The sequence below is a fragment of the Melopsittacus undulatus genome, chromosome 2 (genome assembly GCF_012275295.1).
Source record: "Melopsittacus undulatus isolate bMelUnd1 chromosome 2, bMelUnd1.mat.Z, whole genome shotgun sequence".
Classification (NCBI taxonomy): domain Eukaryota; kingdom Metazoa; phylum Chordata; class Aves; order Psittaciformes; family Psittaculidae; genus Melopsittacus; species Melopsittacus undulatus.
In genome coordinates this window covers 63,799,146-63,826,111 of record NC_047528.1, presented here as the reverse complement: position 1 = coordinate 63,826,111, position 26,966 = coordinate 63,799,146, and the positions used below count along the sequence as shown (strand labels likewise).

Genomic DNA, 26,966 nt, shown 5'->3' with positions numbered 1-26,966 from the left:
TTGGAGTTTTCAAAGGCATCTCTTCAATTTGGCTACCATAAAAAATTCTCAGCCTTCATTTACTAACACAACATAGTAATTTCTGAAGTGTTGCATGTGTTTCATTCCCTGCTAACAACTAAGGAAACATTCACCACCAAGCCTGAACTTTGGAAGTCCTTGCTGCTATTACATGCTCTGTTCACGTGGATGGACGGAGCCATTGCACCTCCATCTCCACTGATGTCGATGCACCAACTGCAATAATATTTCAAGTCAATCCCCGATTAGTTAGGGGAAGGTCAGCTATTTCTGACTGGCCTCGCCCAGACAGAGAAACAGAATGAAGCTCTGCCATCAGTGTCCTAAAATAGAAGGCCCTTTTCATCTGTCAGGTTTGAGCCAGCCACATGGAACACAAATTAGGAGATGCAAACCGAATCACAGGACATTAGGAGGAAGGGCACAGGAAGAAAGTCAAGTGTAGAGAAACTTCTTCAGATATGAGCTGTGTTCTCCAAACAGCTTATTAGTTACTTTCCCAATAACTTTATTTATTTTACTAAAGTACTTAAGGAGGTTTTTTGTAAGATAACTTTGATAATGAAACTAAGTGTGGGGGTATTTTTTGGTGGCTTCTTTGCAGCTCTGGGGGTTTTGCTTTTTTTGGTGGCATTTGGAACCGATTATTGGCTTCTTGCTACAGAAATAGGAACATGTTCAAAAGCACCTGAAGATGCTGGGGTTAGTATGGATGTTTTTATTTGTAACGAGAATTAAATATATAGGCTTCTTGGATGTTTATTTTGTAAGAGTTTATTTCTGTATGAACTTTTAAATGTTCTCATTTTGACCTTCTGGAGACTTGTAAGCCTGCTTTAACCCTCTTGTAACCAGGTGTAATTAGCTCCTAAATGGATTTGTATTTTGTGATACTACTTTTGCAACATGAGATTCTTTCAAATGAAGTACAGCTGTTTAGACATGCTACAGCTAGGCTCTACTCAGATAGGCTGTTTCATTATGAGGGTGGTGGTTTTTTGCCTCAACATCTAATTTCAGTTGTATGATAATGCCTTTTTTTGTATATATTTTTTTCCTGCCTATAGGGAGAGAAGGCTACTTTCCATCATGAAGGTTTCTTCTGGAGGTGCTGGTTTAGTGGAAATGTAGGAGAGAATAATGCCAGCATGTGGAATTTCTGGTACAGTAAGTAACTTTTTCATTTTACATTATCTACAGTAGCTTGTTCTCAAAATCACTGTGGTTTTGGCGGGGTATTTTTTTCCCCATCTTATGAATCACTGGGTTTCTTATGGCGTCTTCAGTGATCAGGTTCTTCAGCTACCCTAAAATAAATTCTTGACACATTATTGTGTGTTAAAGGAAACTCTGGGACAAAATGATACATGTTTAACTGTCAACTTACTCTGAGTGTCATGGCTGCCCTGTTAACCTGAGTCCATTCTTATAAGGACAGTCTCTTGCCACTTATGTTAAACAGACAGTTTGTTTCTGCAATGTGGGGAAAAAGAGCTTAGTGGTTAGGATGATCCATGAATTTTTGTCTGGAGAGTTTTTCCAACTAGTTCTACAAGTGGGTTAAGGAAGGCATGAGTAGTTTCACTGTGAAAACAGTGAAACTGTGCACATCATCTCCAGAAGAATTTCTCTGCTAAACTCACAGATGGCCCTTCACTTTCTTTCACTACATGCAGATAGTATTTTACAACCAAAATCTCCCATGAAGAGAGGTCAAGCAAAACATCTTTTCCTGTCTTTGACTCTATCTCTGAGGTACAGAGCTCCCTCTCCTTATGGCAAGATTTACACAATTGTTGTGAAAAGCAGATGCCATCATACAAATTCGAGTTCAATAACCCATGTTTTCCTAACTATATTGCTTGGTCTTAGGTGGCAAAGGTAATATTCACTGTAATTAATTTTCCTTTGTTACATATCTGGAAAATTCTGCGGTCAGGTATCTGAAATTTAAATGTGATTTAAGCTATAGTCAGCTTTTATCTTTCACAAGGAAGAAGGTGATGTTTTTATAAGCATTTAATATAAAGGGTGAAATTACCCTTCTCTGGGGATATTGATTCTGTAAACTAAACTCATATGTAAACTTTCTGAAGATGCTTGATATTTTTCATTGTTCTTTCACAAGAAAAAAAGTAATTTCCTGGGATTTTTTTTTTTCTGTGGATCATGCAATAATGAGATGCTCATGATTAACCCTCACAAGTGAAAGGTATATATGCATCTAAAAGCATACATATGCATTGCATATAAATTGAAGTGTGCCTTCAGCAAGGCTGCTTTACTGTTCTCAAAATATGTATTGCCCTTTAAAGAATATCCTTGGCTGGATAACGAGGCTGGTATCCCCTACCAAACTAAATCCACTGTAAGTTATTGCCTGAGAAGAAAACCTGGAATTTTGACTTGTGGAACCCAGTTTGCCCATTTGAAGAACAGGCTTAAAATATTTTATTTTTAAGGCAATAAATTATCAATCTTCATCTTTCTTTCCCTTTTAGCTAACCAGTCGCCTTCTAAGAATTGTACACATGCTTACTTGTCACCATTTCCTCTTATTCGAGATGAACACAACTCAACCTCCTATGACTCTGCAATCAGTAAGTATTTTTTTGGCTGCAAATGGATTCAGTGCCTATAGTTTCAAGAAAACCATTTGTATGCTTCAGTGTAAAACATCCTTATCACTCCACACAGTTTAATTAATAGTTTTGGTATTTCATACTTCTCATTATTTTACAACATACAAATTTAAGCCACTAAGTAGCAAAGTCATTAAATGAATGCTTAGCTTTAAGCATAATGGGAGAACGATGGTAATTTTTTTTAAAGGAGATATTTCCTTTTTAAGTGATTTATTTTCTCGCATAAAAAGTGTCTTCCTTGAACAAGTACTTCTCATGCATTCCAGTAAACCTGTCTTTTTTGTTAAGTAAATAATCATATGTGGAAATATATTGCAATTTTACTTTATGAGGAAGGAGTAGAAGGGCCTTAATACTGTCTTAAGTTTATTCAAGTAATTCAGATATACTGCACTGACTGCTGGATGTGCCAGCTTCTCAACACTGACACTATAGGTAGTTGAGGCTCTGAAATTACTCTCAACAGTGTGTGCCTAAGATTGTAGCAGTGGACAGTTTTGTCATTTCTGATGATTTCATAGGACTTTTTTAAATAACCCACAATGTGTGGATGCTGCATGTCTCTGAGCTCACTCAGTGATCGTTTCCTGTCCTGAAGCTGTAATTATGCCTTTGCTAACTTTAAAGGGTCTTCAGAATCCATTTTTTTTTGTGCTGCAGACATGAAAAAGAAAATAAGTTGGACTGATAATGTTTCTGTTAATCTTTAGAAATTATGAACTGTTTGTCCAGGAAGAATTCAAACCTCACCATTCAGAGATCTAATCTGTAATTTTACAGCACATCTAGAACAGTTTATCCTTCCATTTGAAAATGAGTCATCAGGTCCCAATGATCTAGACAGAGTTTATATTCCACCATTCACTCATACATTCACAAAGGATCCTCAATTGATATTACATGATTACACAGAAGTGGACAAACAATAAGGAAAGGAGAAGGAATATCATCAAAAGTTTAATTAATTTTAGTTATATTTGCCAAAAGAACCACTGCTCAAATATAATTTTCTTATCTATACTTAATATAAGGAGATTAAAAATAGACAGAACTGTAGTAGGAATGCTGGCCCAGGTAGGGTGTACTCAAAGCCATTCCTGCTATATAAATAGATACTGTTGGATTGCTTTCGAGCTCGTGAAAACTGAAGAGGGTTTTTTTTTATGCCTTCAGCTCGTTTTTAGCATCCAGGCTGAGTTATTTACTAGAGCAGGTATGCTTGTTCAAGAATCTTTCATAACTTTTTATGAAAAAGGTTACATCATCATTTCTTCTGTTAGTTTAAAACTTCTTTCTCCTTTTGTCTAGTTTGGCAGTCCTGCCTGTGATATTTGGCAAACAAGTTTCTAAAACCTCTTTCCAACTGCAGTTGCTAAATTAAGAAATGCTAGAAGGTTATCCTCTTCTTGATTCACAGTGGAGGAAATGCTTCTCTGTAAAAGCCAGTGGCAAAAGCTCTCAGTTTGGTTTCATGAAAAGCAAGATTTCATGAACTGTTTTATATCCAGTTGGCTGCATCAAATATGTTGCATCTGCTAAACACAGAACAAAAAGGCACTATCAAAAGACTGAAGTTATTGTCCCTTTTTTGGTTCTGCTACAGTTTCCTGATAGAATATTACTATTTTCATATACTTTCTCAACTTTTAATAACTTTCTCAACATACTTACTTTTATGGATAAAAAAAGAAATCTCTCACACAGGTTTATAGCTGTAATTGTAGTGAGACTCTCAAATCCTATTTTAATTAGGTGTGGATAAGAAGAAATATTCTGAAAAATAGTTTGCTCTTTTGTAGAAAAATAAACAGCTGAATAAAAATCTTTACACTTCATTAGAACAATAAAATATGTATGTACCACACATCTTTATAAAAATCTCTAACTTTTCTGTTAACAGGACTGTTAGTTTTCTGAGCAAGTGAAGGCACGTGACTTGTTTTGCAGACTGTTTGGCTTAAGAGACTTTGAGACCTTATCAGAGGAATTTGGACTTAACTGCAGCCCCCAGTGGAAACAAAAGTGTGGTTTGTTTATGGAGTGTATTGTTACCATCTAGTTAGATGGGCTCAGGCAAAGATAAGTTTCCTGAGGGACATAAAATCTCTGATGATTTTTGAGTGCAGTGTCTGGACCAAGTTCTCTGTTGACACAGCACCTTTGGCGTTAGTGTCAGTATGAATTAGGCTCAGAGGCTTCCTGGGCCAGAATTCAAAAGAAGCTATATATCCTCTCTTAGCTGATTTACATCTCTTTGTATGTTGGTTTTATGCTTTTTGTATTATAGTTCCCAAAAGACTCAAAACACTAAGGACCTTGAAGTTCTGTGTTACAGTACACCTTACAAGGCCTTAGACCAAAAGCTTAGTTCATCCTTCTGTACAAACCTAGACTATGAGCTCTTGGTGTCAAGAATTATAGCCTTAGGTGGAAATGTAAAGGCAGAAAAGCCTTCAGTAATGCTTATAGTGGAAATTTGAATGCATGTCTTAATTTCTTTTTATCATTATCATTATCATTATGATCAGCTTTGAAGGGTTAAGTAGCACTGCATTGAAATTACAGCTTGCTGTATCTTTTCATCACAATTGCAGTGTTTTTGTTCATTTACCAGTTTTGTTCAGTATCTTGGCACAGTGGTGAGGACTTCACCCACCTGCAGTGTAAGGTGTGGTGTCCACAGCTGTGCTAGCCAACATTTGTGGTTAAAGTGCTTTAAAGAAATTTTACACCATGTCATTTATCTTAACCTGTAACAGGAATCTAAGTGAACTTGGGGAAGCCTGACTCTAGTGACTTTCTGTGATGATACAGTGGTTTATAGTGATAGTTATTATAGTGTGCAGCTCTTCAGTAGACTTAGACAGCACCTCATTGTGTTGCCAGCAGATTCATTTATATGATGACTCACAAATGTATGTGCAACAAACTACAACCTAGGAATAAAAAAATATGAAATTAGCCCATAGAATAAAAGTGCCAGAGTAGTGAACTCTGCACCCTTAAATAAACATGCATTTGTGTAATCATAATCAGACTGGTCATCCTGCCAGGCTGTTTTGAAATCATAATAGTATAGTACTCAAATAATAATTAATTGCTAGCTAGATTACTGCATGGCATCCTGGCATTAGATTACTTAACAGTGACATTCAAGGACTATCACACTTTTATAAAACTTGTTTACTACAGGACAATACTAGGCCTGTTTTTGAAAAATGTACAAAGTACTTATTTGTACAGGGAGTCCCATTGGCTACAGTGGCATTATTCCTAAAACAAAGAAGTGCAAAATGTAGCACTTAGCTAAGTCATTAATTTTATTCTTGAGTTTTGGGTTTTTTTGTTTGTTTTTTTAACTTTATTTGGAAATGAACAGTAGTTCCTTAACTGTTGTAAATTGCCCCAGTGCCTTCTGAAGCTAAATTGGAAGACATTTAATGGGGCTGCACAGACACATTAGTTTAATACTCTGATTTGTAGCTGCTAATACTTTTTTTCCTGACTATTAGTACCTTATTTAGTCTAGTACCAGGCACATTGCCAGGATTTGAAGTAATGCCTAATAAAATGTAGAATAAACAACATTTATAGGACTGAAGTGAAATTCTGGTTCAGCAACTGTTAAATCTGAACTGGTGTGATCAAATTTATTGGCAGGTTTGTTACTGGATTGAAATTAACCTAGACTAATCTAAAAAATATCAGCAATGAAATCTGAGAATAAAAACTGTACAGTGAAATGTTAGCAGTAGCCTATTTCTAGGGCAAAAAATGCTGTTATGCAATACAGTCACATAATTGCCCATGAGAGATTGTAATACAGTACGTTTACTAAGGGAGAATACCCCAGCCACTAAGCAGTGATAAAGTAAGAAGTATTTTAAAAAAGTAATGTATTCCTACTGTGAATATTGTATTTGTTTTACTGTTAAGGTTATTAAAAAAAAAGGTTTATTACCACTAAGGGGTATTAAAGGGTAGTGAGTGAAACTGAGAAAAGTCTTGCAAGGTTTACTGTGCTGCCAGGTGTGTCTCCTGTGTGCTGATGAGACCTCTGACCTCATTCATAGCTGTTTATCTGTAGAGAAGATAGATACTCCTGATTTAGAGCAGTTCAGGCACTTCACCTTTCACAGTATTTTATGTTGTGAGTGACAATACTCATGTCAGATGAATTTTGATATCTCTTACATGAAATAGAGAGGTAAAAAAGACATATTCTAAATTGCAGTCCACAGTTAAATCACAAGAAAAGTTCAATTTAGGAGGTAAGCTTGTGGGTGAAAATTCAAGGCAATGTTCCCAAGTCATTTTGCCTATCCTTAGGAATGTTTATGCAACACTGTACTCACACATGCTTCAGAAGTTTTCAGCATTTTTAGTGCTTAATAATTTCTGTTGATATTAAATTTAATATTAAGTGTCTGGGTTTTGGTTTTTGTGGGTTTTTTTTATAAGCAATAGAAAATATATGGGCTGATGGCTGAGATTTTAAAACACTTGAAGTCAGCAAGGACAATATGATACGTAATATCGTTTCATGAGGTTGATGTTAACATCTCCAATAGTAAATGGGTGTCACATTGTCATTTTATCTGGCCTGTTCCTGAATAATCCACTACGGAGCTTCAGAGGTGGATGTGTGTGGCTACTACAGAAGTGTGTCTTGTAGGTGACACAGCTGTGGAACTTTGTCAAAACACATTATTGCTTCTCTTTCATATCATGCACCAGTAACTTACAATATAAATCTATGTCTTAGTTATAATCAGTGCTGGCACTTACCATACTCAATAATTTTCAGATATTTCTCAAAAAATTTGGCCCCTTATCCAAAACCAGGTAATACTTCTAGATTTCAAACGATGCAAAAGTCTGCAGAGGGACCCAAATTAGCATCTTTAGGGAGAAAAGCAAGTAGCAAGGGAAAACTACAGGTCATGCAATTTTGAAGGAATATACTGCAGTTATAATGTTCCCATAGAATGGAGGCCAAACGGTGCAGAACTCAAAGACAAGCATAGCGTGTGTACTCCTGTTTTCCTCTGAGTACTTATTTTTAGGCCTGCCTGTCACTGCCAAGGCAAATGTTGTACCCGACAAAGGGGCAGCTTACCAAGACAAGTTACAGAACCTTCTGTTTAGCACTCTTGCAACACAGAGCAATGGTATCCAAGATTAACGCTGCAGATAGGTTTACCTCGGACACTGTGGTAGTGCTTGTACTTTATTTCTTCTGTTGTAAGAAATACTTTGATTAATGCATGTATTTGAGGTAGCTAACAAACATATCTGTGAAGTACCTTGCAGAGGCAAGTGTGCTCTTTGTCATCTGGACCGGAATATGGGCTACCTTCAGAACTGCCTCACTGAGAGCTGAAATGGTGCAAACTTATGTTAACACTTTGCACAAGTGCATTGAACCATTATTTTTTGAAACAGGCTGCTTGGATCACAGTGTCAGCCCTTTTCATGGGATATAAAGAAGCATAATTCAAAGCAGCATCTTCTGTCGCATTTTAGCTGTCATGGCTTTCCTCAGTCTCAGAGCAGCAAAGTCTTTGACTTGAAGAGTAAGTTTGTTCTTAGGAAGGTTTAATTTCAACCATCTCTTTTGCATCCATCCATAGATGCCAGCTAAAGTAAATGACAGTAGGGCTGCATTGTAATTTTGACTTATTAGCCCTATAGGAATATCTGGGCAGAGAAGATGGGAAATGTCTGAGCAAAAATAGGCCTTTGCAGAAAAATGGCTTCTTGCTAATGAAGAAATCTAAATGTTCTTAGGATATTCCTCAGACCTGTGCCACAAATGATCCAAATGACTTACTGTCTTGCAAATTAGAGGGGGTAGTCTTTTGCTTGAAAAGTTGCAGATCTGGGAGCATTGCAGACTTTTTACCTGCCAACTATACTATGTTTTCTAACTGATGTTTAATGACAGAATTAGCTGGATAAACAAGCATTAGGGTCATCAGAATTTATCTGTGAATCTCTAGAGTAAATAATTGTTTCTAGAGAAATAGAATGGAAGCTTATTTCAGGTAATAGCCAGGTCAAATCAGTATTTCATGTATAATGTATAAAATCTTTATGCTGTTGGAGCATAGAAACAGCTTTTGTCTTGTATAACTACAGAGAGGTTTAAACAAATTGTCATCAGTTACATGTATACTCCTTTTTTGTGTTATGTTTCCAGGAATATTTGAACAAATAAAGCTTTTTTGGTAAAATTTCAGTAAAAGCAGACTTCATATTTTCTTGTATGAAGAACAGATAATGAAACTGGATACTGATTTTGTAATGCTGGAGAATCTTGTATCCTCATCCATTCAGAAAATAGAAACAATAGTGTATGATTTAGGTGACTGACTATAATGGTATTGAAGAAAGCTTTTTCAAGGTCCATTTTAGCCAATGTGTCCTATTATGTAGCATGACTTTGAAGTACCTTGGGCCATCCATGTAAAAGAGTTGGGTGGTTATAGACTGATTTAGTGGTATTAGGTTTTAAATGAGGAAGTAATGTCCCATGGACTTGGGGACTGCGATGAAGCTTAGCAAAGTAGTCCCATGAGTAAAATAACATGAAATTGCTTCAGAAACCCAAGACTGAAGGACTTGAGAGATTTACCTCTCTAGGTCTCCATTCACTGTCCATTTGCTTTAAGTGAATCATTTAACTATGAGTTTAACTTCAAACAGGTGCCTAAATCCCGTAAGAGATAGAGTACTTAGAGCAGAACATACACTTAACTGCTTTGCTGAACCACAACCTTATTTCTTACTTATTATTTCTATGTTCTTTTTTGTTTATGTGGAAAGAAGAGTTGTATTGGATATGAACTAAAACACAGTTTTAACCCTTCTGCCAGCTTGTTTCAGATACATTAATCCTTTCATGCCCAAATCTGCTGACCGGTGTGGCGGAAAATTATGTCTCTGAACGTTTGCATGGATTAAAAAGGATGTTATTTAAAAAGTGTGGCTAATGTGGTGTGGTGAATGTGATCTAGCTAACAAAGAAGCAAGATGGTATATACTTTAGCATGAGTTAAGCTGGCCAAGTTAAAAACTATAGATTTTTGGAACACAATAGTGGGAAGCCCAAGCTGATAATGTGTAGTGCACCTCCAGATTTCAGATGAAGGCAAACCCAAATTTTTCCAGAAGCTGGCTCTAACAAGCTGTATGAATGGTAAACTTTCAGTATATGAACCAGCATAATAGTTTATTGGTTGTGTTTTGCCATAGCAGTAAGTAGGTGCTGTCAAATGGTAACCGGCAGTTTCTTTTGTGACTCACTTTTCCTGACTTGTCAACTGGCTTATATGCTTTCCCTCAATTGGGTGGAAATGTTTTTCACTGACTGAATTGTCAGTGCTTCAAGATTTTCAGATCTGATGATGGAGATCTTTGCAACTCATAATTTTACTAATGGGTTGTGTTAATGTACCAATTTTTAAATTCATGGGAGAAATGTATGTCACTCTTGTAGCATTTGTAAAATGATGACTTTGTTAAATGGATGTGCAATTAACCAGCTAAAAAATAATTGTTAGAAAGACTCTTTTGGCCAGGGTATGTCACAAAACTCTCGGCTCATTTATCACCAGCTGCATCCATTAATTCAGCACTGCTTGGCACTAACAGGGCTTCTGAAACATCATGTTTTAAATTTAATAAAATACAAAGAGCTTTAGAGCAGGAATAGGCTGGTTTAAAATACTTCACTGTTTTTCAGAAAGCTGGGTTGCATTTTTTTAATTTCTTCCCCCTCCTGCTTTAGATTTTCATCTATTGAATATAACTGTATATAAAGGGAATTATCCAGTTGTAGATTGTAGAGAGCTTGCAGATTGCTGTTGGTGATATAATCTGAGCACTAAGAATGTCAAGATGTTGCAGCTCTCTGCCTCTCCCAGGCAATTGGGTTAAAACAATTGCATCATGTCAATCTAGTCATTTATCCCAAAGAAACATTGCTACAGCTTTGGTGTACCATTTTCTAAAGAGCATAAATTTGGTCAAGTTGTTATCTTACAAGTCACTGCTAAATATTAAGCAGACAGATTTTATTAATGGTAATTTACAACCTATTTTCCATGATCATCAGATAAGGACTGATGTTTAAACCTAATTTAGTTCACGTGGTATGTAACTTGTAGGCAAGATAGAATGAATGTTTCATTTGTTAATAAGGCAAGTAAGAAGAAAAGGGGAAATTAAATGTCTTTGTTAGCCAAATATGCCACTTGTTTAAGTTCTAAAAAGTGTTGTATTCTTTTTTCCTCCTTCCCTTTCTCCAGTTTATCGAGGTTTCTGGACAGTACTTATGCTCCTGGGAGTAGTCACTATTGTGATGGCTAGTTTCTTCATCATCTGTGCAGCTCCTTTTGCCAGCCACGTTCTGTACAAAGCAGGAGGAGGCTTTTTCATCATTGCTGGTGGGTATACTGTTTCTTCAGCCAATTAAAGAATAGAAAGGATAAGGTATTTCTTCCATTTTCCTTGACCAAAAATTATATTATTCATGGCTAAAAGAAAGAAAAAGCATATGCTTTTATCCTTTGGCTTGGAGACAATTCTTTCCACAGTTACTTAGTGCCTGCCATGGAGACAATTCTTTCCACAGTTACTTCGTCATGAAGTTATTCTAAAAGCAACTTTTGGATTAAAAAAAAAAAGTATTAATCCAGGACAAATCATAGAATTACACTGCAATTTCAGTCTACTCCTTTAACAGAAAAAAGAATGCATATTTAGGGGTGCTGCCTTATAGGAATCTCAAAGGCCAAAGAGGGGTGTTTTTTAATAAGTGACAAAAAAGGTCATTATGGTGGGCTCAAGGAATTTGGAAGACAGAGAATACGTAGAGTACAAAAAATAGTTGTCCCATATGAATAAGTGGGAGCTTTAAACCTCTGTGAATGAAAGATAACAAATAACTTTGTCCTTCCTCATAACACACATGTACTGTGGAGGATGCACCCTGCCATGATTCAGGTGATATGGGCAGCTCTCTGGGATACTGTTCAGTTAACCTTGCAAAGTGTGGTAAGATGTCACACTAGTGTGTAAGATACGGTTGTGCAGGATGTAAATGATATAATGTGCTCAGTCACTGTTCTTTATATATAGCCTGGTGAGAGACAGCCCTGTGAGAACAATATTTTGTTACAAGTTAGAGCCACTCATGCCAGAACCAAAAGGCCCGGGCTCTTTTTCTGCTTCTGTTACTGACCTGCTGACCTTGCTTACCAACTTCACCTCTCAGCTCTTCATGCGCAGCAAGTGATCGTTATTCCATTTTAAAGGATTCTCAGTGAAGTGTGGGAAGTATTTTATAATATTTTTGCTGAAAAACCTCCTGCGTACTTGAGTTTGATCCCTTGAGAATTACTCCTCCACACTTTTAAAAGACATACAAAATATATTCATAGTCTGATGGAAATCACAAGATATTTCAATGCTTTTTGTCACTAATTTGCAGTGTAAGAGCCCATGTGAGTCCTACTCTTTCTGCATTTGTAATCTATAAAAAAACTCAGCTGTGACTAGAAAGTAGCAGAGGCTGTTACAGAGGAAAAGGGCACCTGAAAGACAGCGGGAACTGATGGGCAGAGGTGCGAAGCGACATGTCTGTTCTCCTCTCTGGGTCAGTTCATCTGCCCTCCTCTAGGCAGGGGAAAGTTAGATCCCCAAGTGTGCACTACGTCTCCTTTGTCTTTCCTAGGAGGCCTGCAAGAGGCAATAAAAGAGGCATTTGCAGTAAAAACAGTAGGTACCTAAGAAGTTCCCCTAGCTGCGGGTTCATTTCGTCCTGAAAGAGGGGCCTAATTAGATCAGATGAATGCTTATGGAGGAACCTTGCACCTCTGTTTCCTTTTTCTGTGGGAATGTAGAAAGGCTATTTTTTTAGATGTGTGAAGTGAGCTTTGTTATCCTAATGTGTGACTTTGGGCCTGTCTCTTTGCCCCTCTCACCCTCTTTCTCTTTAGAGCAAATGTTATTCAAAGGAAATCATGACTTCTTACTCTGTATGTAGTATTTTTCAACTTAAGAACTGTTCTCAATCAACGTTTCAGAGAAGATCTGCATTATATTTATTATTGCCATTATTGCTGTTTTAAAGCAAAGATATTTAACAAAATCCTACTGTAATTTGCCAAAAGGTAGTGGTGACAGCACACTAAAGGACCCTGGAGCCATTCAGCTTGCATGGGAAATTTTGGCTTGGGTAGGGAGACATAGTTCCTGACCAAGCTCTTCTGTATCTACTGCCAGTCTCACCAGTAGGGTGGGGTTGCCCAGGGAAGGTACTCACTCTAAACATCATGATCCTACCCAACACTGAAGATCACCCACAAAGACACTGAAAAAAGCTTGTTGCTCTCAGCTCTTCTCAGAAGTACTCGTATTGCCAAGGTGAAGGTTTAATTATATCATGAATTAAAGTCATGCTTTGGGAGTGACCATGCTGACGTAAGGATTGCTTATAAATCCATTGCATTTGATATAATTTAAGCTATATCCTGTGACATGTTTTGGGCACAACTCAGTTTCCCAGCTGTGGTATTACTGATCAATGGCCCATTAATGGAGTTAAATGGAGAGTAAGAGGGATTCTCTGACCCAAAGGTATGACAGCATGAAATTGCTAGATTTCATTCTCTCCCAGTAGGAAATCCTCACAGTAGTTAATATCTTAAATCTGGGATAACTTGTGGGCAGAGCTAAGGTAGAACCTGATGCAGAAGAGGCAGGTTTTAGCCTGCCTCTAGAAGGCAGGATGGTGTGCTCTACTGTGTTCCCTGCTGCCCTGATCTCTTCCTCTATCTCCTTCAGAACTAGAAGAGCTAAAAATAAAAGGAAAGCAGGGCCTGAAGGGGAGAAGTGATCATAAGTGGTACATATTTACCATTCATACCAATATGTGATCAGGATGCAGCCAGGGTGTTGGAGCTAGGTGATCTTAAGGTCCTTTCCAACCCTAACCATTCTATAATTCTATGACCTATTTAAACACAGACCTAAGGGGAAAAATGGAAAGATGTGACTTAAATCATAGGTGAAGTTAGAGTTCTTTTAAAACAGAAACCAGCATAATAATTTGATGGAAAAAAAAGAATTATATACATTGTTTTGAAAGTGCCTGGATGCTGGCTTACCACAAAATTCGAGTAGCTATTATACTGGAGAGAATAGTATGCTTCTGAGAAAGAAGTTAGACAAGATAGTTCTGTGGAAATTTGGTAGAAGATGAGAAGATCAGTCATTTTCCTACTTACATATCCTTAAAGGAAAATGTTAGATGAAGTAATTTTAGTACCTGTTATTGGATTGAAGTACCTGTATCCTTTTGCAACCTCAACTGACAAATTAGGTGGCAGATAAAAGCTCTGCCTCCACTGAAGAAAACAGCTTGTAGCATGGTTTGCTATGCCATCTTAGAGTTCAGAAAACAGCTGAAGATATTATTGGGAATGGAATTTATGCCAACTGTTCAGCCATCTGAAAGCTAAGGGTTTTTTATGAACCAAATACTTAAACTTCTACCATCAATAGTAAGAAACACACTCTCAGAGGGACACTTTGTCTTATCTGTGCTAAGGCACATAGACTTGCCTTTTGAAGGGAGCTGTAAAAGAAGCCATGACAGAGCTCCTGAGTGACACAGAATGTATTTACGTTGGAAAGGACTTCTTGTGTCAGTCAGGTCTGACCTTCCATGACTCAAAGCAGGGGTGGCTGCAAAGGCAGCTCAGAGCCTTATCCAGTCAAGTTTTTAAAATCTCCACTAACTGATGTTTCACAGCATCTTCGGACACTTGTCTCAGTTTGACCAATTTGATTGAGAACTTGGTTTTTTGCATGTATCTATCTGAAATTTTCCATGCTGCAGTTTGTGATCACTGTGTCTCATCCTTTCAGTGTGCAGACCTCTGAAGAGTCTATCCCTATCATCTCTAGAATCCCATTTAGAAAGATGAAATCTGTTTTGATTCTCTTCCCAAGCTTATTCAGGCTCTTGTTATCCTCCATTCCCCTAGCCATCATGGTGGTCATCATCTCAGTTTATCAGTATCTCTCTTTCACCAGGGAATCCCAAACTGGACAGTTTTCCAGATATGATGTCAAAAAATGCTGAGGAAAATGAAATAATAGTATTTTCAAACCTGATGATTGTGTTCTTCCTCATGCAGCTCTGCATGAGGTTAATTTTAATTTATGCCTGACATGCTTGAACTCTTGTCCACTGAGAGGGACCATTCTTGTTCTTTAAGGAAGTTGCCTGCGAGGAACAACCAGACATTTTAGGCACCTTTGTCCTTCAGAGTGTCCTTTGTCCTTCAGATCAGCCTTCCTTGGGATCCTGCTTACCAGTTTCTTAACAGGCTAAAGTCTGTTCTCCAGAAGGTCTAGGTCTTTAATCTCCTGCTCACCTTCTGTATTCCTCCTAGGATGCTAAACTTTGCCATTTCATGGCCATTATAACCACAGTTAACACCATCTATTGCATTCTTGACCGGTTCTTCCTTATTTGTGAACTTCCATTATTAGTTTGTCTGTTCCACAAATGTTTCAGAAAAGTTATAATTGATTCTAGAAGATATTGGGGTGGCTGAGTCCCTTGTAAGATCCAGAAATCATTACTATTTTTCCAGTCCACTACTTCTTGATTGGGTGGCCTGTAGCAGGTGCTCACCATGATCACACCATTTTTGTCCACCTTATTGATCTTAACCATAAAGCTCTTATGACTTAAATCTCTGTCCATTTGAGACAGGCCACAGCCATCCCACCCCATCTTAACTGCTTGTTCTTAAAGAGTCTGTATTCATCCAGCAAAGCATTCCAGTCAAGCAAACTGTCTTACCATGTCTGCAGCTGAAATGGCATCAATTCCTCCTGTTATTCCAACAACAGGTTTATTTATGTACACGCATTTGAGATGGGCTTTCAGCTGTGCTGCTTTCTTAGTGTAAGTGTATCATCCTCCCTTATTGCTCTGTCCCATTCCCTTCCCCCTGCTTATCTGGAGGCTTTAATGTCTGTCTGCTCATGGTCCTTGCTTGCATCTTTTCTCAAGGTTACTGAGCTTACTGTTCTTTTCCCATGTTGTCTGATGGATCTTGCCTCTCTCCAGCAATCCTTGAATCTCAGAGAAAGTCTCATGGTCACAGAAGCCCAAGCCATGCTTGCAAGACTAGCTACAAAGCTAGAAGCTGACGCAGGGTGTAAACCAACATTTGTATAGTTTTTATTGTTTGGGCAGCAGGTTTGAGACCATCATCACCAGAGCCTCATACCCTTGCCTATAACCATTAGAGCCCTGCAATTATTTACTCAAGGCTCTCTGCCAGCTTCACTGGTGCCCACATAGATGAACCACAAAGGGTCTCCAATGACCAAAGAGACCTCAGAAACCTCTCCACAGCATCACATATCTGGGGTTCAGAATAGCAGCAAACCTACCCACAGAGCAGTTATAATGTCTGATCTGTGGCAGAATCACACACCTACCTTTTCTTCATCCTGATCTTTGAGAAAGGCTGCCCACTTTTGTTGAGTGCTGCAGCTGAACTCAGTGGAGTACAAATGGAGAAGTATACACAGTTATTGGCATTTATGGCAGCTTATTGACTAGCAGCTTCCTCCGTTAAGCTTTGTAGCCACATTGTCTCCCTGAGACTGCAGATGAAACTACAGATGCTACACCTGTAAGGGAAAGAGCATATCAATTCAACAATATTATAGTCAGTGACTTGAGTGCTGTGTTTGCAGCCTCACCTCCATGTCTACAATATCAGAGGATGGACCAAGAGCAGCTACAGTGATGCAGACTGTAAGAAGCTTTATAGTTGCTTCAAATGTCATAGGAAATGAAGGGAAAGCTGTCCTAAAATAATAACTTAAGACAGCCTTCAGCAGAGTCCATAATTACCTTGGGCCTGGCTAGTGGTGAAAACTGTCCTGTTGTACTGATGTCAAACAATCAAGCCCCCAGGATGTGCACAGAGCATTACAGAATCACACCCTCAAGAAGAAGCAAGATTAGAAGTACCAGTATGACTTCTGCTTCCTGCCAAAAGAGTGAAAAAGCTGATATTTTAATTCTAGCTCCTAGATAAGGACAAAAATCTGTCTTCAGAGGTATGTGCCAATTCCCATAACACTTAAGTGGGATCCTCTGCATGTATTTCAGAGTGGAATGTTAACCCTACTTTTTAATAAAGGTCACAAGAGGCCAAGGTAGGTGTCAGAATCTGTAATAAGGAAAAGGACATAAAAATGCAACTGAAAAAGGAAATATATATACACACATACAAGTTTTCCTCAAGTGAGATAAAAAGTTCTGAACTTCTAGGCACAAGTAAAAGGCTCACATCGTTCTTTACAGCACCTGTTGTCTTCGTGTCTGCATAGTAAAAGATTCATGCCATAAACAGCCATTCACCATTGACAAGTGAAAGGCATTTCTACGTGGGAAGAATAAGTACTAAAGGCCAGCAAACTGCTTCTTGAATTCATAGACGTTTCTAAAGGTTCTGTATTCTTCTCTGCAATATGCACAAGTGTTTGTTTGAAAGAAATTCAAAAGAATGAATGCAAAAGGCAGAAAGAGTGACCTCAGAGAAGTCTATGTCTTATCACACTGCACAGAGCTGTGTATCAGACATGTGTGTTCTTAAGAAAAAATGCAAAATGACAAAAAAGAGAGAAAAAGGAGGAGGGAAGTATTTATTTGTCTTAATCTCTCTCAGACATATTTCATGTTCTAGGAATAATTTCCCTCATCATTCCTGATTCATGCAACTGCTGTTTTATTTTATATTCACTAAAAGGCAAGGGCAAATGGATACCCATATACTGTGTAAAAGGTCTAAATGCCAGAAGTGTAGAAATACATCATAGCACACATTGTTCCTAAAAATATTTGCTTCATGAAATTGTGGATTTTTTTTTTTCAGTCTCAGTAATTTTGCCCTGGAGCTTGGCTATGAGAGTTCATAACATTCAAAATAGATAGTGCAAGATTGCAGGGGCAGATTTCCCAGAGTAAATATATATTCAGTATGCTCCTAAATGCTTAACTCCCATGAAATTACAACTCTGTGAAAATTAGACAAAAGGAGCACTAATGAAAGAAATGCTGTTGGAGGCAATAGGACATGGTCAGTTTTTTCTTAGCCTGATATTAGTGTTCAAGACATTTCTTGAACACACTAGGCAATATACCTACTAATTAGCTTCCATTAACAGATAGTGAGAACCCTTAGATACTCCTTTAGTGCTTTAATTAGAGGGTTTACATATTGTCCCTTTCCCTTTCTTCTCTTTTAAAAAAGGACATTCATCTCTGCTTGACATACATTTCTTCAGCAAATTTCCATACCCAACAGTTTGCCACACACACATATTAGCAGCTTGCTGTGAAATCACCCGATGGATTTTAGCTTCCCTGAAGTCACTTTACCACTGGCAGTGCTTCCTTGCTATTTTGCACCTGCATGGTGTTGGCTCTGTTTTAACCAGCTAGCTATTGTTTCAGACTGCCCAAAGAGCAAGGGGTGCCCATTCTGAGATTTAAGTACTCTAATAGATTATTGTTTTCATGGCAGATGCTTCTGATTAACTGAGCTACTTAGTGTTGTACCTGCATAGGGTGCCAGAGATCACGTCAGATGTGCAAAGCACAGTTATACTTACCTGCTAGTTTAGTAAGGGAATATGCATCACCACTTTTTGTAATTATTATCATTTTGGAATAAGTTTGCCTCAAGAATAAATAGAAGACTACAGATATTTGAAAATGACACAGCACCTGAAGAGGTAAATTCCAATGTTCATATGGATTTTGTCATATTATTAATGTGTATTTCAAAATCTTTGGGGTATAATTTTTATTTTTTTTTTCTGGTTTTGACATTTTGAAACCTTGGACAAACTCTATGTTTCTAAAAACTGCATTTAGTTACATCAAAATTTACTAGTTTTTTTTTGCTTCTAATTTTCTTATGTTGCCTGTATTACCTGTTATCATTAGATGTTCTGTTATAGGAATCTTCCTCTCAATTTGACTTATATTTGGAGTGTCTTCAATTTAATTTCTCAGTCTTCATGTCTGGCCCTAAGGTGATCCTTTGATTGTTTCACTGGTTTTGTGTTTAATACAAGTGCAGTATTAAGTTCTATCAAAATTGAATTTTACTTAGGTAAAATACTTTCAAAATGAATTTATGCCTTTTAGAGCTGAGTGTTGGGTTTTTTTTCAAACTTTGTTAGGAATTTGAGCCCTAGCAAAAAATTTAATCCTGAAAGTATATTGCATAGACAGGAAATGTGTCTGCCTCCTTCTTATTTAGTTTTTCCACTTTCAGCCTCATAAAAGTTGTAGATCCTTTGGGATTTTCAGTCACATTTTGATTATGCCTTAGGTTAACTACTTCAGCTCATTTTTTGGTGGGCTTCAAAAGGTAACGTTCACTAGGACTGAGTTGTGAGTTCTCACTTGTCAGATGTTCAGGATGTCCACAATGTAAAGCTATTGCATTTTGACCATAAAGCACTAACAGGAACACCAGCAGATCACTGGAAGGGCAGGCAAAGAAGGTGGTGAAGCAGCATCTCAAGGTGGGGATGGAGAAAGGTAACCATGAAAGATTTGCAGGACAGATGGAAGCAAATGCTAGTCCATGGATGCTTACAAAGTACATTTATGGATTTTTGCCACAAGTGTCACATCTGTTCATGGTTGCACTGCAAATATTTAGAAGGGTGGGGAAGAGACCACAAATACCTTTGAATTCTGCTCTGCAGCTTTACAGCCTGTAGACTGAGGTTTGGCAAGAAGTGTTCCTGGAAGTATGCACTGGTTTATGGCTCTAATGAGGCATGTAAGCATCCTTGGGTAAAAACATGATGGGGTGGTGTACTCCAAATATTTTAATATTGCCATAGATAAGTTTTGCTGCTGTAACTGTTCTGTGACAGCTGGACCTAAGGGAGCAAGTGGGTACAGGCTGGAGCATGCAAAATATTCAGACTTGTGCCCTCAGTTTTCTAGCAAATCTTCTGCTGGAGCATCTGTGCTGCAGGCTTGCATTTCTCAAGTGTCCACATTCCTCTAAAGTGAAATGAAATATTAGGAATGCAACTGATAGTTTGGAAAGTACTTTCTTCTTATATCTCCTTCTGGTGTATAGTAACAGAAAGATTAACAAAGTTTGTAAGGACATGTACTCCTATTACTATCATGTGTAAACAATCCAAATGCCTTTCAGAGGAGAGGTTGGGAAAAGGCTGTGAATTATGTGGTGGATTAATTCCAGGAAACTGTTGTATCCAATCTGAGGCTAATACTAATAGCCTGCTTCATAGCTATTATTTCATTATTGCTGGGTTTTGTTACTACAACAGGAACTTTTCCAGTGTGGAGGATCTTGTATTAAATATTTGAGTAGAATGCGCTGAAGGTAGTATGTTCCAAACGAAGACCTTTTCATAAGAAAAACGTAGCAAATGTAGATAGGTGAAGATAATAGAATTTTTTTTCTGCCATTTCCCCTTTTTCATATCTCATTCAAAAAACTGGAATTGAAACAATGTCAGAATTTGGAAAAATGGAAAATAAAAGTAGGTATTTTTTTCCAGGTCATCCTGTTCCATCCTCCCTTTGCTCCTGAATTCAGAACAGTAAATATCTGCCTGAGTTTTGTCCCTAAACACACCTGGGGTTCAGTCTGCCTACCAAAGTCAGATAAATCCTTTATTATGGGAGTATGCCTTTCAGTGCAAATCAGAAGCAAGATTGAGATAGGGCTTGTTAGAAGAAGCCAAATGCAAACAAACATCCAGTGGTGGCTGACTGTGTCTTGCAGATGGGACCTGAAGTACTGACAGATTTCTGAGTATTACAGTAAATGCACCCAGCATTTGTCTCACACTCTGTTGTTAAAACCTGGTGTTTCTTTTCCAGGTGTCTTTTTTTCGCTGGTAGTCATGATGTATGTCATCTGGGTCCAGGCGATGGCTGATCTGGAAAACTACACAAGCATGAAAAAAATGGATTGCCCAGACTTTGCTGTTTATGTGCGTTATGGCTGGTCTTTTATGCTGGCTCCTATAGGAGCATTTTTTTCTTTATTAGCAGGGATGCTGTTTTTGTTGGTAGGGCGTTCCATTTATTTACACTCAGACTAGAAATACACTGCTTAAGGCAATACAGTAGGAAAGGAACCATAGTGAAGCTTCATCACAATTGTAAACTGGAACACAATTTTATACATTACCTTTATGGCAACCCTAAGTGTGCAGGCAGACTTCTGGAAGTTCTTCTGTTACTTGTTTAAGGGTAAAGGACACAAAACTCATTACAGGAGGAAACCACCTTTAGCCTCAACTAGCTGTTTTTAATTCTTTAGTAAGTACACAATACTCCATATTGTACTATTAGCAACATATTTCCAGTTTTGCAGCTAGAGAAAGGCAAATATTTTCTGCAACCTAAAGCCCAACATGAAGTGGGCCAAATCAACATTTTATACGTCTTTTAACATTTATTTTGTGCTTCTACATGTGGAGATGGTACAAGGTAGAGGAGACAACAAGCATTCACACACAGTAATTCAATCTGCCCCCTCTTCTGTTTTCCACTACTTGCCTTAGCTTTAGTATAAGCAAACATGTCTGCACTTTATAAAAATAGAGTGCAGTTGTTCATACAGCATCCATGCGAAGAGGACAAGAGAGAAGACAATTGCCGTGAACAGCAACCTGGTGCTAGTCTGTACATGTAGAAGCCTAACTGCTTCCGTTACACATTTCTCTTTTCTGTATGCATTTGAAAGCTGTATACTTCTGTGTTCTGAAATCCATGTATTTTGCATGATTCTATAAGCCAAAATGCCATAGTTAAATCACTAGCTAAAGTTACACCAAAATTGTACTTTGAATTATAGCATTAATATTTTAACCAAGTTTTAACCCTTTTATTTTTTGTCTGGAATACTTGGCTTTCCCACAAACATATTCCTGGTTGTGTAAAATTACTTTTTTATTAAAAAAGGTTTATTATGAAGACAATATCTAGGAGAGGAAAATGTATATTTCATGTAGCCTTCATTTTCCCAAATATTAAAAATCCACATTAAAGACCAAATCCAACTTGCCTACTAATCATCCCAGGGAAAGCAATGAGTCTAGCTAAGACAGCAGGGGAGATGGATTTGGTTCTGTATTGATTGGAGGAGTGGCTGGTTCTCTGAGTATATGTGTGTGCACATATACTTGAAAGATGGGGTAAGGATGGGACTGTATGCGTAGTATGAAAAAGATGGGGTGGGGTTTTAACAATGGGGAAACTGTCTGGCATTGGGCCCAAGTTGAAATTAAATCCATCTGAGAGTCTGTTGATTTTCACTTTGTAACTCAATGAGGAATAGTTTAGGACTGATGGGGAAAAGTAAAGACTGCGTGTTGGTTTCTTCTTGTTCATAATGCTTAATTCCACAGCTGTTACGAATACTGAAAGCATCACTAAAAGGCAGGGAAGGAGTGCCCACCTAGAAGATGTGGTGGGCCAGATTGGATGTTGCTTCCATTTTGGGAGTTTTTGTGACTGGAAACTTTCCAGCCTTCCCTGCTACTTATTTATTTTTCCATCATCAAGATTAGCTTTAATACATTTTAGAACAGGAAGACAACAGGGGCAGGGGGTAGAGGAGCTGGGACTATGAGATCTGGAATAATTACCAAATCACAAAAACATTTTTATTGGTAGCTAACATGGTGTTTTTAATTACTGTGTCAGAGTATGATGGGTGAATTTTACCCAAATATTCATAAGCATATATATATGAACTCCGTATAAATGGTGGCCATCCGGAGAACATTAGGCTTACACCATAATGCCATTGGTTAGTCAGGAAATGCTGAAATTAACCCTGACCCTTGTGCATATGGTATTATATTCCTGCCCTTAATTACACAATCACATACTGTTTCTCAAATAATACAGTCTGTCGGTATTTACCCTCTTTACAGTCTAGGATACTCACTGGTAATTGTGGAGGTAAATTCAATAATCAAGAGTTATTTGACTGGGTGCCCCTCCCAAACCCTGTCTGCTTCTCAGCAGGGGAGAGTCCTTCTCCACAAGAGCTTAGAGGGGGCAATACAGAGCCACTTTCTTGCAACTTTTAGAAGCTGAAGGAATTGAGAGGTGCCTCAGAGCTGGACTTCATCCAGCAAACCTAACCATGTGTGCAGCAGCAACTAATAAACTCTGCAAGGAATGAGCCAAAGGCTCCCGTGGAGACTTTAATTCAGCCCATGTGCATCTTCAGAACTCTCTCCATTATGCAGCTAAATTAGTTACACTCTTGTGTGCGAGGCAGCCTGTCTTAGAGACAACTCTTTGGGTCAGGCTGTGGATGTAATGGCCGTTGAAAATCCAAGGTGTTTTGAGAAGAAATTTCAGGAGGCCTTTCTAGTGTCAGCAGAAATTGCTTGAATACTCAATTCTTTACTCAAACTCAGAGTCTTGGTAATAGTCTGTAGCTCCATCAATTTGCCTCAATTGGATGTCATCTTCTAATAGCAGAACTAAGAGTTAGATTCCTTCTGAAAGAGGTGGGACAGGTTGCTTGTTCCCTCCAAAACACATGATGCATAGTAAGTATCTGCTGCAGACCAGGGAATGGTGTTGAGGGTGGTGGGAAGGCATTTCTGTGCGGATATTACCTAAAAGCACAGTCTATCTCTGTTCTTCTGAACTATGTGCAGGGGAATGGGTTTGTTAAGAATTTGAGGAAAGCAAACCAGCTAAGGAGACTCACTCCATGGCATTATTCCAGATATGCTTTTGTCTAGCAAATCCTTGGTGGTGATGCAGGGATTTTCATGATTACAGCTGAATAAAAGATCGTAAAGGGATTAAATATTGTAATCAAAATATTCTATGAAATTGGTAAAAACCTCATGTTCTTCACAAATCTGTGGGCTTTTGAGCTTGTTTTTGGTTGATTTGGTTCTGTTTTTTTTTTAAATTACCTGGCCACTCAATAGCCTGCAGTCATATTGGAGAAAAAAAGTTATTTTTAAATTTGTTTTTTAAGTAACATGTTTGGAAAAATGATGGTAAGGAACAAATAGGTAAGAAGCATTTTCTGATTGCTTCCAGTCTGACAGTCATCCGCTTGTCCAGTGCAAACACAGTAAGGACTGTGATTACCGACAAAGGAGGCAGTGAGAAAAAAAGGGTATGGAGGCGAGAAAGGAGAGTGAGTGTACCTTTAATGCCTCGGCCAGCCCGCTGTGCAGCTGTTGTGGATTCCTAGGGGATGCGCTGACACATCATGGCAAAGGCAACTGTGGACAAAAACAGTCAGAGAAGGATTTACCCCTAGTTTATCCTTGTTACTGATTGGGGTGGCAGCTGGACTTTTCACTGGAGATGAGCTTCATGAAGTATGTGGCTGTTCATTAATACTTACATTATTGCGGTAAAGCAATGTTCTCCTTTGAGGAAATGCAAAATAAAGCGTACTTTATTTCTCTGGAGGGTGCCTAGCTGTTGCAACAGAGACTGTACTCTATAGGGTGCTAGTAAACAGCTAGTAGGACAGTTGTTAAGTAGGGTCTGTATTGCTGTCTCCATTACAGCAAAATCCTTACTTGCTGCAAAGTATGTTGTGCTCAGTATCTTTTTAAAGAAGTCATATTTAACCTCGTGAATGAACTATTTATCTTCTGATGCAGCAGCTGGGTTTTCCCCTGGCTCTCCTATTCCTGCCTGTCCTTTCAGCAGTGTGATTTCCCATCAGCGAAGCTTAGATAAAGTATGTTCACCTGAAATTCTGCTGTGTGAATTTAAAGTAAGTCTGGATTGCTGCTGTTGATGGAGACACTGAAATGAAAACAGAAGTTGGTCATCTATAAGCAAAAGTGACAGAAGGGATGCAGAATCACAAGTATTTACAGTACTGCATTTCCCTCCATGTCTCTTACTCACATTACCAGTTTTAACTGGTCTATCTTTCCAGTCCACAATGTGACTCATCTGCGCAAGACATGTTGACAATAGGGATCAGGAGAACCATTTGACATGAAGGTAAGTAGGAATGGAGGGCTGGCAGCATCTCCTACATTTGACATCCCCAAACTCTGCACCTGATTTTTCCCTCCAGCCCAAAGAGCCCAGAGTGGTCTCATGGAGTGCTGCAAGACTCCGCATTTTGCTGTGAGCATAAGGAGAGGGCCAGGAGCAGAAGTCACCCCATGTTATTTGCTGTAGATCTGTTCCTTATCTGTTCTGAAAAACTGCCAAGTATGTATTTAGTGCAAACTAAGGGGAGCCTTTGAACAGGGAAGGTGCTTTTCACAGCAGGAGACAGCCACCCTGATCTGGGTTGCAGCAAAGGAATGGTCTCAGTGGTGGTGCTTCACATTTGGCACACTGTCCCCCTCCACCTTGTGCCTGGGTGCCCAAGGAGATGCTCTCTGAAATGACCTGCACATGATTCAGGTTTTAAAATGGTTAAGAAAAAGACCTTAAACTAATGCATCCTTAAGATGGAAACACTTTTTAAACAGAAAGAAACCCAGAAAGATAATGAAAAACGTTCCCTCCTCCTTTTCTGTACCACATCAGATTGACTCTGTTATGTGGCTTTACTTTGAAACAGATCATTCTCATTGCAACACGTTTAATGCTGCCAGCCACCACATGGTTATTTGGCAGCTATTTAAAGCTCAGATCATATTACTCTGTCGCAGTGCTAGGCACCCATGTTCCAACTGGTATACAAGTGATCTAAAGAGAAATCAGCTTCAGGTTTTGTTCTCTGAAATTAAATGTGACGGCATGATCTCTATGATCCCTTTTTTCCACTTTTTTCTTTTTTTTTTGTATGCATTATTAGTTTTTGGAGCAGCATTTTGCTAGCAGCTCAAGGGAAATTTAGTTAGGTTGTCAGCCTGATATAGTGTATTATCAGATGCATTAGCTTTTCCTCCCTCTTCCTTTTGCTTAAGAGCTTATAAACCACAGAGAATAAAAAGTGCTAAATAGAATGAAATGACCTGTCAAGGGTAGATACAGTATTTGTGAATGACTTAAAAAAATTCCACCAGCTCCAAGCACTCCAGTCGCATTGACAGTCTGCACTATCTTGAAATTTGGCCTCTTTCTTTTTTCCCCCAAGTAAAACACTTTGATGGTCATTGGTCTTTGATGATTACTTCTTGAAAAGGACTAATTTTGTGTTCCCATATTCAGTTCAGGATGAGATTTTATAGCAGGAGAGGATGCCATTATGAGATTTGAAATAGATTTGAATCCTGCTCTTAATATGATAAGCCTAATCTTGAATTTGACAAAACATTGAACAAGAGTCAAGACAAGCGACTCCCAGGAGGGCTTACCCAATAAATACCCTGTAGGGAACTGAATTTTTTTATTAATGGAGAATAGGTGAATCTTCCATACGGAATAAAGTGTCTGATCTCATATGCAGGTCATTTTTGACCCTGATAGATATACTAAATCAAAGTGCTGAGATCACCAGTGATCATAAATAGGAAATATAGGATAGTGCTTACCCAGAAGTTCTGGTGGGTATTGATTAGGAAACTGAAGTTTTGTATGTAATCTTTCTTTCACTTCTTTTTTCTGAAGTCCTGTCTGTGTCATTTGTCATTATCCCTGTCCCCCCCAAGTCCAGCAATTACATCAAAACCTTTTCAGAGTTTAAAGCTTTGCCTTGAACTTTAAATAGCAACTTGCTAGTCAACGCAGTATGAACAGCATATCTATATATTTTAGGACTAATGCTAAGTTTATAACACAACTTGTTTCTTTGGCACATAGATCACATAATCCAATGCAAAAGCACCTTAACAATTTTCCTCAAGCAGCAGGCTTTAGGGAAAGAAACGTTAAGGCTCCCTTGGAGCACCACATGCTTCAAGGCACCAGTGTACTGCTGCCATGCTGCACACTTGGTGCTGAGATGAGCCTGCACAGCTATGTGAGCTGCTCCAGGACCCACACCAGGGTCCAGGTGCAGGAGGATACAGCATAAATGGGGTCTCCAGAGATGTCTATGTATGGCATGGTCATACCAACTAGCTCCAAAAAGTTAGCTTGAGTACTATGTTAGCTGATGATGACTATGCTGTGGTATCAAGACAGTTACTCAAAGAGAGAGGAGGAACTGTAACCTGGACTATACTCTCTGCCTTTACCACAGAAACAAGGCCCAGACTGCCAGTACTGTGGTTGAATCACTG

General features: G+C 38.4%; 1 protein-coding gene across 2 annotated transcripts in view; it reads left to right on the top strand.

The window, feature by feature from the left end:
* TMEM182 (transmembrane protein 182) overlaps window positions 1-21,707 on the top strand; it is a 30,745-nt gene extending 9,038 nt beyond the window's left edge. For both annotated transcript variants that reach the window (XM_031051059.2, XM_031051060.1), the window contains exons 2-5: window positions 1,089-1,188; window positions 2,523-2,621; window positions 10,979-11,116; window positions 20,653-21,707. In XM_031051059.2, coding sequence (XP_030906919.1) covers window positions 1,089-1,188; window positions 2,523-2,621; window positions 10,979-11,116; window positions 20,653-20,876 — 561 coding nt within the window. In that variant the 3' untranslated portion in view covers window positions 20,877-21,707. The remainder of the gene's footprint in view (window positions 1-1,088; window positions 1,189-2,522; window positions 2,622-10,978; window positions 11,117-20,652) is intronic.
* The last annotated feature ends 5,259 nt before the right edge of the window (window positions 21,708-26,966 follow it).